Source organism: Mercenaria mercenaria, chromosome 7, assembly GCF_021730395.1.
Source record: "Mercenaria mercenaria strain notata chromosome 7, MADL_Memer_1, whole genome shotgun sequence".
Lineage (NCBI taxonomy): Eukaryota > Metazoa > Mollusca > Bivalvia > Venerida > Veneridae > Mercenaria > Mercenaria mercenaria.
In genome coordinates, this window is record NC_069367.1 from 71827713 (window position 1) to 71847128 (window position 19416).

General features: G+C 34.0%; 1 protein-coding gene across 4 annotated transcripts in view; it reads left to right on the forward strand.

Moving 5' to 3' along the window:
• The first annotated feature begins 1221 nt into the window (after positions 1-1221).
• The window catches only part of LOC123553936 (uncharacterized), a 31702-nt gene continuing 13507 nt past the window's right edge, over positions 1222-19416 (forward strand). Inside the window, exons 1-9 of one of the 4 annotated variants that reach the window (XM_045343684.2) lie at positions 1222-1554; positions 3753-3800; positions 7323-7454; positions 8432-8467; positions 10230-10316; positions 12161-12241; positions 12994-13083; positions 13416-13463; positions 17132-17234. In XM_045343684.2, coding sequence (XP_045199619.2) covers positions 1540-1554; positions 3753-3800; positions 7323-7454; positions 8432-8467; positions 10230-10316; positions 12161-12241; positions 12994-13083; positions 13416-13463; positions 17132-17234 — 640 coding nt within the window. In that variant the 5' untranslated portion in view covers positions 1222-1539. The remainder of the gene's footprint in view (positions 1555-3752; positions 3801-7322; positions 7455-8431; positions 8468-10229; positions 10317-12160; positions 12242-12993; positions 13084-13415; positions 13464-17131; positions 17235-19416) is intronic. The other 3 variants (XM_045343685.2, XM_045343686.2, XM_045343687.2) reach the window with 3 other exon arrangements.

Here is a 19416-nt window from a genome sequence, read left to right on the forward strand (position 1 = left end):
TTCTTCTGCATGGCTATCGTTATTATAAATCCAAAATACTTTGCCAAATCGTATTACCGAATATATGAATGACCTGTTAAATTGTATTTAAAAGAAATGAAAGACGCTTCTGCGACAAAGTGTACCACAACTTGATTTTTAATGGAGTTTTAATTTTCAAAATTCGTAATTTTTTAAGAGGCTATAGCCGTTTTGTTCTGAGAAAAGTTCTAGCCCGCTTAATAGTTGGTCACCATGATTCCTGTTTGAGTATGCGATGAAAGGTAATATGGCGTCGCCTGATTTTTTTTTCTGATTGCTACGTTTCCGATTGGGAAGATATAACAAGCGCCGGGCGAGTTTTAAACTTTTTGTTCACGTGAGCGGACACCGGACGGCTTTCATGCCGGATAGGTTTCAAATCTGTCAGGAACCGGACAGGGGATGGGCGGCACCCGTGTGGAATATACATGAACACATATGAAGATCTTTTAAGTCCAACGGCGTCCCGTACGATTGTATTTAGGGGTCTTCAGTGTCCAAGTCTTGTTTGCATTATGCGAGTTGCCATCAGCCTCTCTTGTTGCATAGGTAAAAGTTGTTTTCTCATGTATTTACTTAAACGTTTGAATACTATCGACTTGATAGAAAATATTATTGAATCCAATGTATATGATTATGCCCCTTTATCGCTCTTAAGTGTAATATTGAAAGTATATGATTTTTAAAGCATCATATTATGTAAGACATCTGTTTGAATACGTGATTTATCTACATAAAAAACTGAAATCATTATGGAACTTTAACTGAATAATGTAATATTTTTTCATATAATATATACGATTGTTCGAAATGGATCCCACACATTATTACTACTTTACATAAGCATTGTAATTTGATCTAGCAAACATGTACATTTTCATCATGCAGATACCCTGGACATCGGATTTGAAGTGTCTCAAAGCTCATATTTCATTCATTAGAAATAAGAAAGCTATCCCTCCTTTTGCTGTCTCGTGTGGGTAAACTGTAACACTGAAATTCATGATAGGGTTCTGCACGTATAAACACACGAAAATATTCCTTAAACTTCCGATTAAACCTTTGAATGTTCCCTTAAATAACTGTAACGTTACCAACACACACGAAATGCGCGTATGAATGATAAAAAATAACAAACCAGTTGCTTAAACTAATAAACATTGGAAATATATCGATATAATACATGAAGTGCGGATATGCATTAAGCATGCAATATGATATACAATGTTGAACGATCAATATTTCAACAATAAGTCTAATAGCTGAATATCGATATTTTAATTACGTTTTTTTCTACCATTATGATCATACTTACCTAAAGAAAAACTTAAATATCATTTCTTCCGGGTCGAATTGAAGCTTTTCTTTCATATTAAAATGTGAAGAAGAAGTTTGCTCTGTGTACTGTTTGACAAAAATATTTACATTTATTATAAATGGAAATGGTGAAGTTTATAGACGATCTATGAATTAGGATAATCGAAGGATTTGTAGATAAATAGACAGACGTAGAGAATAATGGATAGCTCTCAGGTAATGCAATTAATTTACCATTAACAAAAACATATTATAAGTAGAAGTAAAACTTAAAATTTAAAGGTCTTATCAAAATGATATTTAATACAATTCATCTTTACTGTGGTTACTAGTGTATTTACACGCTCTGGTAATTAAACATAATTTGCACAAGTATAATAATACTAATAAATGTATAATGATATAATGACAGCAATAACGACGACGCCGACGACGACGACGATGATGATGACGACGATGATGATGACGGCGACGACGATGATAATGTTGTTGGTAAGAATATGAACAATAATAGTATCAGCAAGAAATTATTTATACACTGTCAAACTGACTGTCACAGATTAACTCGTATTTAAACAGTTCTAGTGGAAACAGAAGTCATCATCATCATCATTATCATCATCATCATCATCTTTTTAAGATTTAGAAAAGCAGCAAAAGTGGGAGAAAAATGAGTGAGACTGTAATTTTAGTGTCAGTAGTATTGCTTAAAAAACTAAGGTGTCTGTTTTTGTATAATTATATACAGTTACAATAGTTGTTGGCGAATTATAATAGTTTGTAAATAATACATAGTATCGGTGTCTTTTTCGCATTCATGTATCGTTACAATCATCGGAAAGTGCATGCACACGCAGGTTTTAAACAAAAACTACATCAGTTGAAAACAATCGCCCCGTTTCTCAACGTTATTTAATGAAAACAATTATTTTTGGCGAATGGGTTCACATGTGTTAAAATGTAAATAAAATCAGTGTTCATAATAACATAAAGAAACTTTTATTCGCTTTTATATCCGACGAACAGAAAATATTTTCGCTGACAATGCGGGTACATAGCGTGGCCGATAAAATTGAGAAATGAAAACCAAGCGTATGAATAGAATACTTCCTGAATGAAATTGCCTACGCTACTTAAAAATTGAACATTATTATAAACTTTTTCATCATTGTATGAAACAAATCAACTTTCATAGAGTACGTAGCAGATAACATAGAGTAGTCCTGCTTGGCTGAGTTGAAAGAGCGCAGATCTTCGGATGTTTGGAGTACGAGTTTGATTGCCGGGTTGGGCGTATCTTCTTCCCGACGAATTAATAGAAGACATTGTGTATAGAATCACTCGTCCTCCACCTCTGATTCATTTGAAGAAGTTGGCAATTACTTGTGGAGAACAGGTCAACGATGGTACAGAATCCAGGAAGACTTTTAGGTTACTTTAGCCGCAAAATCCAGACACACATATAATATACCAAAATACTTTCGGCCAGGGAAGTATTACATGTACATATAAACACAAAAAAGCTAAAAATCAGTTTACGTGAATATACTTTTCTGAAGATATTGAAAATAACTTGTACGAACATAGGTAACATCACTCAAGCTGGTATATAAAACAGCACTAAAACATAATTTATTTTGGATTAGCGGATGAACTGTTGACTATGCAATAAAAATCTTCGTGATCGAGTTAATTTTCAGAAAGATAATATACAGATTGTGAGATATGATAGCAGTATGTTTTCTTTGGTAGGAGGGGAGGGGGCGCGGTTAACGTCACACCGACATAATTCGACTTTTCAGCATTTAACACTAGAGGAAGTCCTGGACATGGACGGTAGAACAACTAAAATCTGTCAGTCAGCAGGACAGCGTCCTCGCAATAGATATTCTACACTCTGAGCAAGGTTTTGAACCAACAATATTGAGGGTCAACTTATTTAAAGTCAGCGACCTTAACCACTAGACCATGGAGCTTTCTGAAAAAAAAAAATACCGAAATCAATAGCCAGAATCCTCTCAAAAAGTGTGCAATTGTTATTGTTTTTATTGATAAATTTAGGTGTTATTTACTTCTTGACTGTCTATATGTGTCATTTTCTTTGTTCCTTTTTAATGAATGTGATAATGTTCAAAATTAGGAAATCAGTCTTTCAGTGTCGTTATGTTGACCAGTTGCATAAAAAGGGCCGTTAACAAAAAACTGACCTTGTATCTACTTCGGTGGATCCCACGTCTGGAAAAGCTAACTGTATTGAAATATTAATTATCTCCTTTCATAATTATTATGTTTACGCGGAGGTAAGAATCATACAGACTATCATTTAGAAGCATATCGAGTATGGGAATGGGGGATTCTTTCCCTCTCATTAAATGAAATATACCCAAGTCTATTTCAGGTCTTTATCTTTGTAGGTTTCCAACTTCGAGTCTTTGCTTGCAAGGGATACGCTCGGCCCTGTCGTAAGTATTTCATTAATAGACAATTGTGAGTTATAAACGACAAAAGTTTATTAAAATAAGGCGTATTTCAAAACGGAAATCATTCGTTTAGTATAAGGTTATGATTATGATAACAATAACAATATACTAGTGTTAAAGGAAAATAGTAATCATCTTTATAAATGCTTCTGTCCTATGCTGCAGCGGCCCCGTTTTATATACATATATAACTTATATAAGACATCCTTTATATATACACATACTAAGGCAGCATTTTATAACCGGTACTGAGTGCCACAGATGTAAATTATCTCGTTTGCACGTTGTTTAGCTGTTCAGCTAAATACTATCTCAACTCGTAGTATTGCATTTCTTCAATCATTTCTCAAATAATTCCATCGCATGACCTAGGACTGACAACCTCAAGGTCGGAAGATCGATCAATAGGCGCTTCAAATGTTTTCGACTCTGACCAAAAACATTATGTCAGACGTCATTTTTCCAACATATATTGTATCTATTTAACTCGACGAACCTTTGGTACAAAAATACTGATATGTAACTGTAGCAATGTTATGCGATTTCTAGTATTTACAGTAATAATATGTGCAATTTTAACTCAGTATGGTGCTAATAACTTGTCATATTATGTTGTAATGAAACCTGAACATTATTTTTATATGAAAAAGTAAAATTTGTTTGAAAATATACATTTTCATGTAATTGACATATCAGACTCAATAAATTTTGATATCTTATCACACTTACATATTCTAATTTCATATAGTAAAAAGGATTTTAATCAATATTCTTTGGCACAGAAAATAATTTACAGTATGTTATGCGTAACTATATATCAGATATTTCAAGATAACAGTTACAATATAGATAAGAATTCGAAGATGGCAATACCACCGTTACTTTGGAAAATTAAATGGTGGCATATGCCTATGATGTATTGAAATTCCACTGGAGTTAAGGAACAAAAACAAAATGAAATGAAACACGAGAAAAATGTTAATAGATACATTTCTGCTATCCTTAATGATACTAGTACCCATTAATACAAAATGTACCTTCTCCCACATGCAAATACAGAGTTTACGCTCTCCCACCTGTAAACAAGAAGTGTACATCCCCATCTGTAAATACAAACTGTACATTCTCTTGCCTTACATCCTCCTAAATATAAATACAAAGTGCACTTCCTCCAACATGTAAATACAAAGTGCACTTCGTCCCACATGTAAATACAAAGTGCACTTCGTCCCACATATGAATACAACTCTACCTGTTACCACATGTAAATACAGCATGTACATGCCCCCACATGTAAATACAAAATGTACCTTCTCCTACTTCTAAATACAGTGTACATCGTCCCACATGTAAATACAAAGTGTACCTCCTCCCACATATAAATACAGAGTTTACATCCTGCCACATGTATCTACAAAATGTACCTTTTCCAACCTCCAAATACAGAGTGTACATCCTGTCACATGTAAATACAAAATGTACATTCTCCTTCATGTTAAATCAAAATGTCCCTCCTCCCACATATAAATACAAAGTGTACCTCTTCCCATATGTAAATATAGAGTGAACCTCCTCCCACATGTTAATACAAAATGTACCTTCTCCTTCATGTTAAATCAAAATGTCCCTCCTCCCACATATAAATACAAAGTGTACCTCTTCCAATATGTAAATATAGAGTGACCCTCCTCCTACATGTTAATACAAAATGTACCTTCTCCTACCTCTTAATACAGAGTGTACATCCTGTCACATGTATCCACACAATGTACCTTCTCCTACCTCTAAATACAGAGTATACATCCTGCCACATGTAAATACAAAATGTTCCTTCTCCTACCTCTAAATACAGGGTGTACATCCTCCCCCATTAAAATACAAAATGTACCTTCTCCTACCTCTAAATACAGAGTGTACCTCCTACCACATGTAAATACAACAGGTAACTTCTCCTACCACCTCAAAATACAGAGTATACCTCCTCCCACATGTAAATATAAAGTGTAACTTCTCCTACCTCTAAATACAGTGTACATAAATGTACCTTCTCCTACCTCTAAATACAGAGTGTACCTCCTACCACATGTAAATACAACAGGTAACTTCTCCTACCACCTCAAAATACAGAGTATACCTCCTCCCACATGTAAATATAAAGTGTAACTTCTCCTACCTCTAAATACAGTGTACATAAATGTACCTTCTCCTACCTCTAAATACAGAGTGTACATCCTCCCACATGTAAATACAAAATGTACCTTCTCCTACCTAAAAATACAGTGTACATCCTTCCACATGTAAATACAAAATGTACATTCTCCTACCTCCTAATACAGAGTGTACATCCTGCCACATGTTAATACAAAATGTACCTTCTCCTTCCTCTAAATACAGAATGTACATCCTCTCACATGTAAATATAAAATGTACCTTCTCCTACCTCTTAATACAGTGTACATCGTCCCACATGTAAATACAAAATGTACCTTTTTCTACCTCTAAATACAGAGTGTACATCCTCCCATATGTAAATACAAAATGTACCTTCTCCTACCTCTTATTACAGAGAGTACATCCTCCCACATGCAAATACAAAAAGTACCTACTCCGGGGATCCTATCTTTAAATATAGAGTGTATCTCCTCCCACATATAATTACAAAATGTACCTTCTCCTACCTCTAAATACAGAATGTACATCCTCCCATATGTAAGTACAAGATGTACCTTCTCCTACTTCTTATTACAGAGAGTACATCCCCCACATGCAAATACAAAATGTATCTACCTCCTCCCATATATAATTACAAAAGGTAACTTCTCCTACCACCTAAAAATACAGAGTGTACCTCCTCCCACATGTAAATACAAAATGTACCTTCTCCTATCTCTAAATACAGAATGCACATCCTGTCACATGTAAATACAAAATGTACCTTCTCCTGCATGTAAATACAAAATGCACCTTCTCCAGCATGTAAATACAAAATGCACCTTCTCCAGCATGTAAATACAAAATGTACCTTCTCCTACCTCAATATACAGAATGTAAATCCTCCCGCATGTTCATACAAAATGTTCCTTCTCCTACCTCTAAGTACAGAGTTTACATCCTGCCACATGTAAAAACAAAGTGTGCATCCTGCCACATGTAAATATAAAATGTACTTTCTCCTAAATGTAATTACAAAGTGTACTTCCTCCCACATGTAATTAAGTGTACCTCTCCAACATGTAAATACAAAGTGTACCTCTTCCCACATATCAAAACAAATTGTCCCTCCTCCCACATATAAATACAAAGTGTACCTCCTTCCACATGTAAATACAAAGTCCCTCCTCTAACATGTAAATAAGTGTACCTCTTCCACATGTAAATACAAGGTGTTCCTCCTCCAACATGTACATACTAAATGTACCTCCTCCCAAATTTTCTGCATTTGTTACGAGTGGTAGATACACTCACTTCTCATACACATTTAGAAGTAAAGTAACATTATTTCAGAGACTGAACATTAAAAATGAATGGAAGGTCAAGCACGAGAGTTTGGTGGAGCCGTCAAGCTCTCACAGCAGTGTCACGGAGCTGGGCCATGCTGAAGATAAAGGACTTCGCTCATCATTCAGGGTAATTCCGGTATAGACATTTTAGTTTTGTTAAAAGTAACAAACTACTAATTCCTGAAAGAATAGTTGGACGTAACGTGTTGGAGCTTTATTGAAGTAGGAACTGTTTGAGAATCTTGGCAGATAGTTCAGTTTTAACATGTTTATAATCTTTACACTGAGAAATAGCTATCACTGTCAGATAAACGTCATAATAGAAGACTGTGTAAAACTAATCGGGATGAAAACACTTTTGAAATGCGTAGAGATGTTTTGCAAACTCTTTAATATTACAGCAGTTATAGCTTTTGATGTTTGATGTTACTAACATAAAAGTTTGTTTTAAGCGCTAAGCTGACACTCTTGTAGGTATATAAGAATACCTGTACATATTAAACCGTCTTTGTTTTGAAATGCTTCTTATCTGTAAAAAGCATCTTGACAAGTAGCATTTCTATGTTATCATATTATTTGGCAAAGCTTTCTGTTGTGACAGAATGATAATAATACTTATTGTTTAGATCAACCAATATTTTGTCCTGAATGCTAAACTTAGAAAAAAAGCACTAAGGTCATGACTTCGATCCAAATTTGAATCGTATTGACAAAAATATTTATCGCACTCAAACGTATTTGAATAATAAATATTTTACACGGGAGTTGAGGTTCACTAAACCTCACATGATACAAGCCTGAACCATTGAAATAACACATGTTAAACATACATTTTAATAAAAATTTAAACATTTCATTTTAGCACGGAATTGATGTTATTAACATTTCTTGAATTGTGTGTTTAAACCAAAATTTAAATACTACAATTCCCTTGAACGAGGTTTAACAGTAAATGTTAAACCAAAGAAATCTTGTTACATCTATTGATTACAAACCTTAGCATATGTGCCAAAACTTTTGAGTAAAGGGATAGTTTTATCGCATATGTTGTTACACATATATATTTCTTTGTCCTTTTTCTTTTGCTTTCAACATGCGATTCTCTATCTTCAGGAACAGCCATATGTTCACATGGACGAAGAAGAAACGGTAACGAAACTGATTTTCAATTTCATACATAAGACACATGTTATAAAACAAGAAAATCATGTTTTAATCTAAGGCTGTATGCAAATTTGATTTTTTTGTAGAAAATTGAATAGGGATGCTTTAAGGAGGTAGGTTACCTTCATATTTGTATGTGCGCATGTCCAACCGGAAGCTAACGTGACGATTTACGACGACGTTTACGACAAACTAAATGTGTTTGTATATTCATTCTTCTGAAAACAAATCTTGAACTTGTCTTCGATCTGATGCTTTATGGTATAATAATGCAGAAATAATGAATAAATTGCCGCAGAAACGCTTCAAAACAATTTTGCCTTAAAGTGACGTCATTGACGTCATGACGTTACGTGTCAGTTACCGCGCAAAATTAATAGCTTTTATCTTGAAAGTACGTAATTCTGTACATTTTCTTTATTTTTACTATTTTCAAATAACCATTATTTGCTGAAATATTTTTATGAGTCTTTTGCTCTGAATAATAATCAATATTTTGCTTCTTTTGTGTAGTTATATTGAAATGTTATGTGGAATGTAAGAAAATGGATGATGGCAACCAATGTTATTTGGAATATAGTTGGGTGAAAGATTACTTGTTACGGCCATTATAAAATAAAAAGTCTAGCAGTTTGATTTGTAATACCTATTTTTCAGGTTCCGTTGATAATTTGTTACTTTTATACTAAAACTAAAATCTAAAATTGTTCAGATTTCAGTAGAAAATTGTGGTTTCTTGAATTGAATTGATGTTACCATGGAAACGAAGCCCGTGACCTATGTATCTAGATGTAAAATTCAAAAGCGTTGACACTGGTCTATTTAAGAAACACAGCTTCGGCTTTTTATTTTCATTTCAACAATATCCATGAGAATAATAGCACCACGCTGAACGATTTTTCCATGAAAAATGGCAGACGAGGTGTACTGCTGTACGTATTCCAAGCTGTGAAATTTGTTTGAATAAATGCAAATAACACGAAAATGTCACCTACGTTAGAAATAATATGTTTTAAAGCTACATCAACTAGAAAGATAATCTTATTCAATATGTTTTTAAAGAATTTACGACAAAAAGCAAGACATAAGCTATTTTAAACATCTCTGTTGCCATGGTTACTTTAAAATTTAAGAAAAATAGGGTACCATGTAAAGTGCTTGGTATTTTGCTAATAATATTACCCAAATATTTTATGTTGGTCATTAACAGAATGGCACTGAAGCCGTCGAAAACCCCTATTTTTATACATAGTTGTTTAAAAATGAGAGAAAATGCGTTACCATGGAAACACGAGCCCCGCGACATATACATTTTAAGCTTATATTAGAAAGATAACGTGCAAACCAGTAAAATTATCAACTATGCAGACTTCTACGGATATCAATGAAACTAAAATACACTGAAAAGTGTAAAATATCCGTATTTTCCTTCTTCTTTCAATATGAAATAGCTTTGGAGGGTCATGTTCTTCGAACCTGGATGAAAATTGAACTTGAAGGGACAGAGACAAACGAAATTGAGATTGTAGCAGTTAAAACTTCATATTACACGAAATGCAATAACATGCTGCGGTTGAACTAATTTGAATTTACCCTTGTAACAAGGTAACCTACCTCCTTAAGTGATAATTATGTTTTTCATATTAGTTTGAAACACTTTCATGTAGCAAACCGAAAGTGCATAGTTTGATAGTCATGACAGAACAGGTTTACAGCGTATCTGTTAAATTTTCTTTACTATTTCCAGGACAATGAAGCCACAAATAAAGTGAAAGTGAAAAAAGTTCCAGTATATACCATATCCAGTGACAGGGCATCTCTTACACCAGATTCGGTAGGTGCACGATGTGCCAAAATTATTCTGGTCTTGTATACAACGACTAAGTATAAGAAATGAGCCGCGCCATGGAAAAACCAACATAGTGGCTTTGCGACCAGCATGGATCCAGACCAGCCTGAGCATCCGCGCAGTCTGGTCAGGCTCCATGCTGTTCGCTAACAGTTTCTTCAATTCAAATAGGCTTTAAAAGCGAACAGCATGGAGCCTGACCAGACTGCGCGGATGCGCAGGCTGGTCTGGATCCATGCTGGTCGCACACCCACTATGTTGGTTTTCTCATGGCGCGGCTCATATAATGTTTCGGAAAATATGATATGTGACATGAAAAATGATTAATTTTGGATTAGAGGTCCCTAAAGTAGTGGTATTTAACCTTGTATTTTTCATGGATTTTGAAGTAGAGGTCTCTAATGATATTTTGTCTTGTATTCCATTGGTAATTTGTATAAAACGTTTCTATTTGTATTTCACTTTGTATTCTTCTTATAGTTTGAAATAGAATCCTAAAGTGGTATTTTACCTTGGATTCTTCTTGCTGTCTGGATTAGAGCCCTCCAGTAGTATCTTGCCTTGGATTCTTTTTTCGGTCTGGATTAGAGCCCTCCAGTGGTATCTCGCCTTGGATTCTTCTTGCGGTCTGGATTAGAGCCCTCCAGTATTATCTCGCCTTGGATTCTTCTTGCGGTCTGGATTAGAGCCCGCCAGTGGCATCTCGCCTTGGATTCTTTTTGTGGTCTGGATTAGAGCCCTCCAGTAGTATCTCGCCTTGGATTCTTCTTGCGGTCTGGATTAGAGCCCTCCAGTGGTATCTCGCCTTGGATTCTTTTTGTGGTCTGGATTAGAACCTGTCAAAGGTGTTTTACCTTGAATTTTTCTTGCAGTCTGGATAAAAGCTATCAAATTGTGATTTAACTTGTTTTGTTCGTTTAGTTTTGATTAGAGGTCTGCAATGGGGTTTTACCTTGTACTCTGGAGGTCTCTAGTGATAGTTTTCCTTGTATTGTTATTGTAGTCTGGATTAGATGCCTCCAGTGGCGTTTTACCTTCTTTTCGTCTTGTAGTATGGATTAGATGTCTCTAGTAATATTTTACTTTGTACTCTTGTGGTAATTTAGATGGTATTTACTTGGTATTTTTCTTTTAAGAATGTTATATAACATATTTTGACGAATTTTACTAAATATCTTGATACGGCAAATTTACGATAGACTAGTCATAACAATATTTTTATGGATTTTCTTTTATCTGACCATGGCAAAACTATATCAGAACTGAGTTGTCATTGTAAAATTTGATATTTTGAGTGAAAGATAAAAATGCTAATTTAGCTAGACAAATTACGCTTTTTAAAAGAATATTCAAAAGAACCTCAATTGCAAAATGATACAATTTGCCTTTTTGGCATGACGTGAAAAATGCAAAAGTTTTATAGAGATTTACAAGGGATAGAACTGATATAAAAATAATAATTCAAAACAAATTTCTCTGTCATAAAATGCGTATGAATTAACAAATATATATGTTGCAAATAATAGCTAGCAGTTTTACATACATTAGCAAAAGAATCCTACATAGAATAAATGTTGCTTAAATGCAAAACGGTATAAGAATATACCGATATTACATTTATCTAAATCTGAATGGGTGTTCTCATATATAACTCAATGCATTCGCACATTTTGATGTTTGAATTTAACACATCTTCAACAAGTAAACTATTAAAATATTAAATTATAGTAGTTAATGAACAATTTGTTCTGTAGACAATTTGGCTTAGAAATTCTACTTAGACTGACATTTACCTTGGTTTCAGTCTTGATTGTTCAATTTCTCTTCAGGTAGTTTATGGAGGAACGCGGTCACTCTTAACAAATTTTAATGGAGGACTGCGAAATATAAATGCTTCTGGTGTCCAAGAGGTAAAATGTTTGCCATTCCAGCTTATCATGTAATATCTGAAACTGTTACAGTCTGCCCCGCAACATCTGTTGAGTAACCTGTTACACATTGACGAGTCAAACAGTACGAGAAATGTCTGTAGAAACTGAGTAATAAAACTAAGCTTTATAATTCCTCGCCTTCTGATAAGTCGTATATGTAAATTAAGTTTTGGATGGCTTTCATACTTCATGTGTTTCAGTGGAACAAATACATTCTCATAAAGCAGGACGTTCTACATTTTTATATGGTTGAAAAAACAAAACAAGAAAGAACGTCACATTTACCGGTTTAACAACTTTTCTTACTCCGTACGTTTTGTTATTCGCAGTAAAATATGGACATATTTCAATAAAAACTGGACAATTAAAACAAGACATAATAACGATAACAATTTGGCATAAATTCAGTGAATTGTAAAATAAACCTTGACACAGCAAGTAGTGTCATCTGCGGGATTAAAAAAATTGCGACCGCTCGTACACTATCCGTTGAAGGGATAGAATATGCTCTTATTTTACTTTTACTAACGCCATACACCATATATTAAATTAAAAATACTGAAGGAGGTTCCATTTAAACTAAGCGAAGAAAAAATTAGTGAACACTGGTTTAAAATTTCATCAATTCAATACGTTCAAACTGTCGATTTATTATGTGACTTTTGATTTAAGGGTTACCGTATTGTAAGCGTACCGATTAAATGAGTATACAATTGTTCATACACTTACAGAATTACGATTCAAGAAAACTTGGAAAGTCAATGAGAGCAGTTTTACGACAAGATGAAAGTGAAAAAGACAAATATCCAAAAATTACCGAGGTAATATATATTCATGGCTGTATTTTTTATATCTTATTACATCGCCATTGCCACTAGAGAATAATCCAAACTTACATGTTTACTTGTATAATCAATGCGAAATAGATTTTTTCAAAAAAGCTGAATCATTCTCATTGCTTTAAAATTCGTTTTGCATTATTGTTACGTGTCTATACTTACCTTTTAAAGGTACTGAATTCATATTAAACACTTCTATTTTTTTTATTTATAATATTTGCAAACTATTTCTATGTAATGTTAACGTATTTGCTAGTAATATACTGACAACAGATATATTAACAGTCTGTATTTTATTGTTTCATTTTCTTCAGTTGGAACCAGAACCGTTTAACAGAAAAATGGATATCAAAGAAAAAAAGGTAAGCCTTTTAAGTGTTATCAAATACATTTTTCCAAAATTGTAACGCTCACTTTATTAAGATTTTATGAAATAAAATGGTTTTTAGTGACCAGTTTGATGAATGTTACCTCATCTCACGTTGTCCTATCTGTTGTATCGGTATAAACTAATATTTCAGGCCGAATACAAGAAAATAAAAAAAACATATTGTTTTAGAATTCCTATAAATTTCATTCGAGGGGTGTTCGAAAAGAAATGCAACTCATTCATTCTTTATTAACAGCATCATATACAACAACATTCACAGCAAACCTTCGAAATACTCTTCTTTACACATTACACACTTATTTAACCTCTTAATTCGCCTCGGTAGCCTAGTGGTAGAGCGTCCGCTTCGAGTGCAGGAGGTCGTGGGTTTGATCCCCGGCCGCGTCATACCAAAGACGTAAAATATGGTACTAGTAGCTTCCTCGCTTGGCGCTCAGCATTAAAAGGGTAGTGCTAGGACTAGTCAGCCCGGTGTCAGTATAATGTGACTGGGTTGGGTATCATGTCACGTGTTTACGGCGTGATATTCCAGTGAGGCAGCACTAAAGTTGGGCATTGTTCTCACTGCTACAAGTATACACCGTCGTTTATATGACTGAAAAATTGTTGAAAAAGACGTTAAACCCGCCCACACACACATACACTCCTAATCCAGGATTTAAAGCAAGTTTGGTTGTCTGCAACTGGTATGTACTGGAATATAGCTGACCCCGCAGCTTTCCCGATGGCGTACCTACACCCTGCCAAATACGATTTAAGTCTAGGAAATAAAAATAGTCACATGAGGCTAGGTCCAGAGAATCAAGCACAGTCACGTGCTTCTCGCTCAAAAACTGCTTCACAATATGTGCTTTGTGTGAAGATGCATTGTCATGCAAAAGGTATATATATTTCATTCCATTCAATGGTCGACGTTTGAGGAAATACTTTTCAAGTTTTTGTTTTAGCACAACATGTTAGATTTGCCCTTTGGTACTGGTATCTGAAATGCAGGTCCTTGGTATGTGAAGAAAATAACATATAACATTTTCTTCACTGACTGCGTACGTTTTGCAATTACGGGCCTCTTCGAATTTCTGGTAGCCCACATACGATTTGCCTGCTGTCTTCTTGGTTCGTAGTAGTAAACCCCATGTCCCACCCCCTCTTATAAGACGTGAAAACTTCTTTTGAAAGTTGTGGGAGTAAAACTTTAATAGTTTCTTGGCTTTTAAAACATGTTGCGTTTTTGGTCATCACTTAATAAATGTGGTATCCACCGGGCACATATCTTGTTAACTTTCAGAATTTTCTTTTACATGAAGTGAACTTGGGATAAACTCAAGCCTGTACGAGCAGCTAACTGACAAATGGTCTATCTTGCGTCTTTGAAAAGAAGATCCAGAATTTTACCAATGTTCTGTCTTGTTGTTGCTGTTTTCGGTCGACCACATTTCTTGTTGTCTTCCAAATGCTCCTGACCAGCTTTATATCGTTTCATCCAACGAGTAGTAACAGTGCAATAAGACACCTCACTATGTCAATGATTCTCACAAATTTCCTCATGGATAAATTTAGCACTTAACCCAAGTTTAGTCCTCTCATTGATATAAGCCCGAATTTCAGTCAATATAGCGACACGTTTTCCAACCATTTTTGGCCTAGTACAATGAGTGCATGTATATTGAACTTCTGTATATACCAAACAGGTGAATGGAAGTCAACCAAATTTTACATTTGGATAGACACAGGTTGTATGTATATACATGCCGAGTTCGGCGAACGAACACCTCGCGAATAGCAATATATTAATAGAGCTACATTTCTTTCGAACACTCCTTGTATAACCCAGGTTGGATCACTAACTTGCAGGAATCAATCAGGGGACTGTTTATCAAAATGTAGATTCTTTTGAATTTCAATCATAGTTTTTATTATTAATGTAATACAATTAAGAGTTGCTTTGTCTAAACTGAGACTATCGTCACATCGATTAGAAGTAGAATGTGGCAGGTTGGAAAAACCAGTAAGCAATGCATCCCGTATAATGGAAAAAAATATCTTAATATCAAAGTAATATTAGGCATGATTTGCTGGTAGATAATATCATTTATTACCTGAATACCCATTTTTAGTGAATTACGTAAAATTCAATGGTGTTATTATAATGTTACCTTGATCTGGAATGCTGTATTAGGCTCGATTTGATTTTGCCAGGTCGAATCACACGAGGCCCGCAAGCGCCGAGTGTGATCCCACCTGGCACATTCCACGAGAGCCAAATACAAATTCCCAGATCTAGCTACTGTTATAATAACCCTTCTATTATATACCTCCACCTTTTTCTGTGTGTTTAGCGATGTTAAAATAGAACTGTCTGTAGTTTTGTGTGTGCGCTATTTATAGAATAGTGTCGGATCATGCATATTAAATGGAAGAAGTCCGACAAAATGCAATACAAAAGGTACAATACGGATTTTTCTGCATGTTCGTAATTATTTGTAAAATACAAGCCATGATTTTGAAGGAATTTACATAGGTATATAACGAATACAGATAATTACAGACAAGGTTATTATTAGTTTACTGAATTTTGAAAAGAGGAGAATTTTTTTTTATCATGCTTATAATGAAATTTGTTGTTTCTATATCTCTTTACAACCTATTTCCGTTTAAAAGACACAGACTCTTATTTATTTGCATATATGATAGTTAAAGTTGTTTACAATGTTTTGTGCATAGAGATTGTATTTTATGATGGTGCGAAATGTTGTATGTACATTTAATATTCATGGGTCATTTATGACTTACAACAAAAAAAATAAAGAATGGAAATAGTTAGATCATAAATATGAATCGTTTATATTCCTCCTTAGCCAGTGTAACTATGCAGTAACTTTATGCATCGACATAGAACTGAACAGCATTATCTACAAATTAGAGACTGTTTTTCAAACAAATGTGAAAATGTCTCCCTACACGTACCACGCAGAAATTGTAAAATGCCACAAATTCATGACCATAACTCAAGGGTAAATCACTGAACCATAACATTTTAACTATATATGCCATTAGGCTAGGCAGTGGTGACTGCTATAAAGCTTAGAGGGGTTTCAGCCAGTGGTGTCGGAGAAGTAGCACAAATTAAAGAATTTGACAAATCAAGGGTTATGACTCCGATGAATTTTTTTAATCAAAACATGAAGATATTAATGCAAAAGTACGCTTTACACTAATCACTCGATAGGTTTGTTCATATTCAACATAGTTGTATATAAAATTAGTGTAAACACTGTAAAATATTAGAAATCAAGACCTGTAACTCTGCTGAAACTCACTAAACCGAAACATGCCTGTGATAACTCCTGTAAGGTTTGGTGGACATCCACCCGATGGTATTAGAGAATTTGCCAAAATATCATAGAAGTTGCTACATGTAATAAAGGGCAATAACTCAGCACTTCGGGAACTTAAGGACTGCTATTAAGATAGTTCCTGAATCTTTATAAGTACGTCGCGAACAGAAGAGAAATAATTTAGCTTTTTCTTCGAAACTGAAGTAAACACTAGAAAACATGGGTTGGGATTTACCAGCACTCGTTTTTAAGATTTCTAGCATGTTTGATAATACACAATAAATGAACACTTTCTAAAATACAGGTAATGGTTGCACCTAAAGTTGTGGCATTTTGTCTGGTTGTAATGATATTCGTAGCCGGATTAGTTCTACTGATATACTTCAAGAAGGAAGACAAACCAGAAGGTAACTTATCACACGAATTAAAACGTTTTCTTTTTCGTTTTTTTTTCATTTAATATGGATCGATTAACAAAAAAGGCTTCCTCTCGACAATGCATATGGATTGAGGCCTGCCGGAGTCATTCAAACGCGTCTCATGCGTAGATATTTTTGATTGCTAACAAGCACCGTTTCTGTTGAATGCGATTGTTGATTTTATAGTGCAGAATTAAAACAGTATTGGCGAAAGTTGGTCATTGGTATTTAAATTCAAAACATAAAAAGAGTTCTTATCGGCAAGCCTTTAGTGAGGATTGAGCTCCCTAGTTTTAACCACTCGTGCTCTGACTACTGAGTTGTATTAGACTACTATATTGAACATTGACCAGTATAAATACATGTACATGTTTATGTTATGCTTACTTAGTTATTTTGACAATATCTTTAAAAATGATATTTTCTTATGTTATTTCTGTTATGCTTAAAATAACTCATTTGATGGCACGTTACTCCTTGACCAGACTTGGTTTGACTAAGACCGTTCATTGGAGGTAATGAAATGTACAACATTCATTGCGTCCTTAGTGCAGGTGGAATTCAGTTATAATTCGCATTAATTGGACTCCGTGATAACAAAAGGACAATTTGAAATCTGAAAGTTACAAAAGAGTAAGAGTATTTATGGAATGGTGTGAATTATGCAACCAAAGTGCTTTCAACTGAGTTAGCCACAAGAAGTAATCCATTTAACCTTTCTGATACGTACACCATCAGATCTTTCTTTTATATTTGTAACTGTATCATTAAAGGAATAATTAGGCATTTTATAACCATATAGTATTGCAGTAAAAGATTACAAGACAAAATTAATGTTAATAGTTTCTTTTTTTTCACCATTTATTTATTTCACTCGGATCATATAAATGACAACATGAGGTTAAATAAATTCAATACAACATATAAAGCGAGGTCACAATCAAACATAATGATGAGAAAAGAATTTCTACGTTTATGCGGGAGAAAATCTTTATGTTAAACACATTTGAATTCTTAAATGATAAGATGATTATTTTAACAAACAAACAAACAAACAAACAATATTTCTTATATTCTAATCCACTATAGTTCAATTTCATTAGCATATCAAAATTTAATACATTAGGTATGTTATAAAATTTCGGTTTAATATATATTTTTCTAGCATGAGAAAAGGAAGAACATTCTAATACAAAGTGGTATTCGTCTCCAATATTACTTTGACATAGTGTACATTTTCTATTTTCTAAAGTTATTCTGTTCGAATTTCCTGTTTCTACAGGTAGTCTGTTGTTTCTAGTCATAAATTTTATTATATACTTCAGAAATTTCTGATCCGTTTCCAGTAAATAATTTTCAGATTTGATTTCATGTTTGAACAATTTATATATCCTACAGTGTCTAGACTTTTCAAGTAAAGAGTACAGTAAAGTCATTTAAAAACAAATCTGTCAATCGATGCTTTACAATACTACATAATCATTTACATGTACAATCTAAAAATTTATGCGATAACCGTATGTCATGCATACCACATTCTATAAATAGACATTGTACATATTTCAACCGCTCACATAATGTTACATTTGTATGAAAGTTAAAATTTTCAAGCAATACACTATAGATATCAGAGGACAGGTTTCTATGTTCTGGCTTTACAAGTTTTGACCAAAAGGATGTCATTCTTGTTTCAATGTCAGTCTTGATAGGCATCACACCAGTTTCGCCATAGACCATAACATCGGGTGTAGAGCTTATGCTTCAGAAATTTGAGCTTTACTCATTCAATAATATCAATATTTCCAAAGCCCCATATTTCACAGCCATATAAAAGGATAGGTTTGACAATCTTCGAAAACAGTTCTATTTGTAAATCTACAGAAAGAAATAAACTCTCTGCTTTTTAATAAGACCGTACATAGCTTTAGTTGCTTGTTTAGCTATTTCAAGCTTTGCGTTATAAAACGAACCACTTCTGCTAAAAATCACTCCTAAATACTTGACTCTGAAACAACTTCTAATATCTCTGTTTTATAATAAAAATTACAGGCTATTGGTCTTCCTTTACTAAAAATCAAACTTTTTGTTTTGGATACATTTAGCTGGAGTTTCCATTCTTCACAATATGGTGCATATACATTTATTGCTGATAGGAGGTCTGTAGCTGATT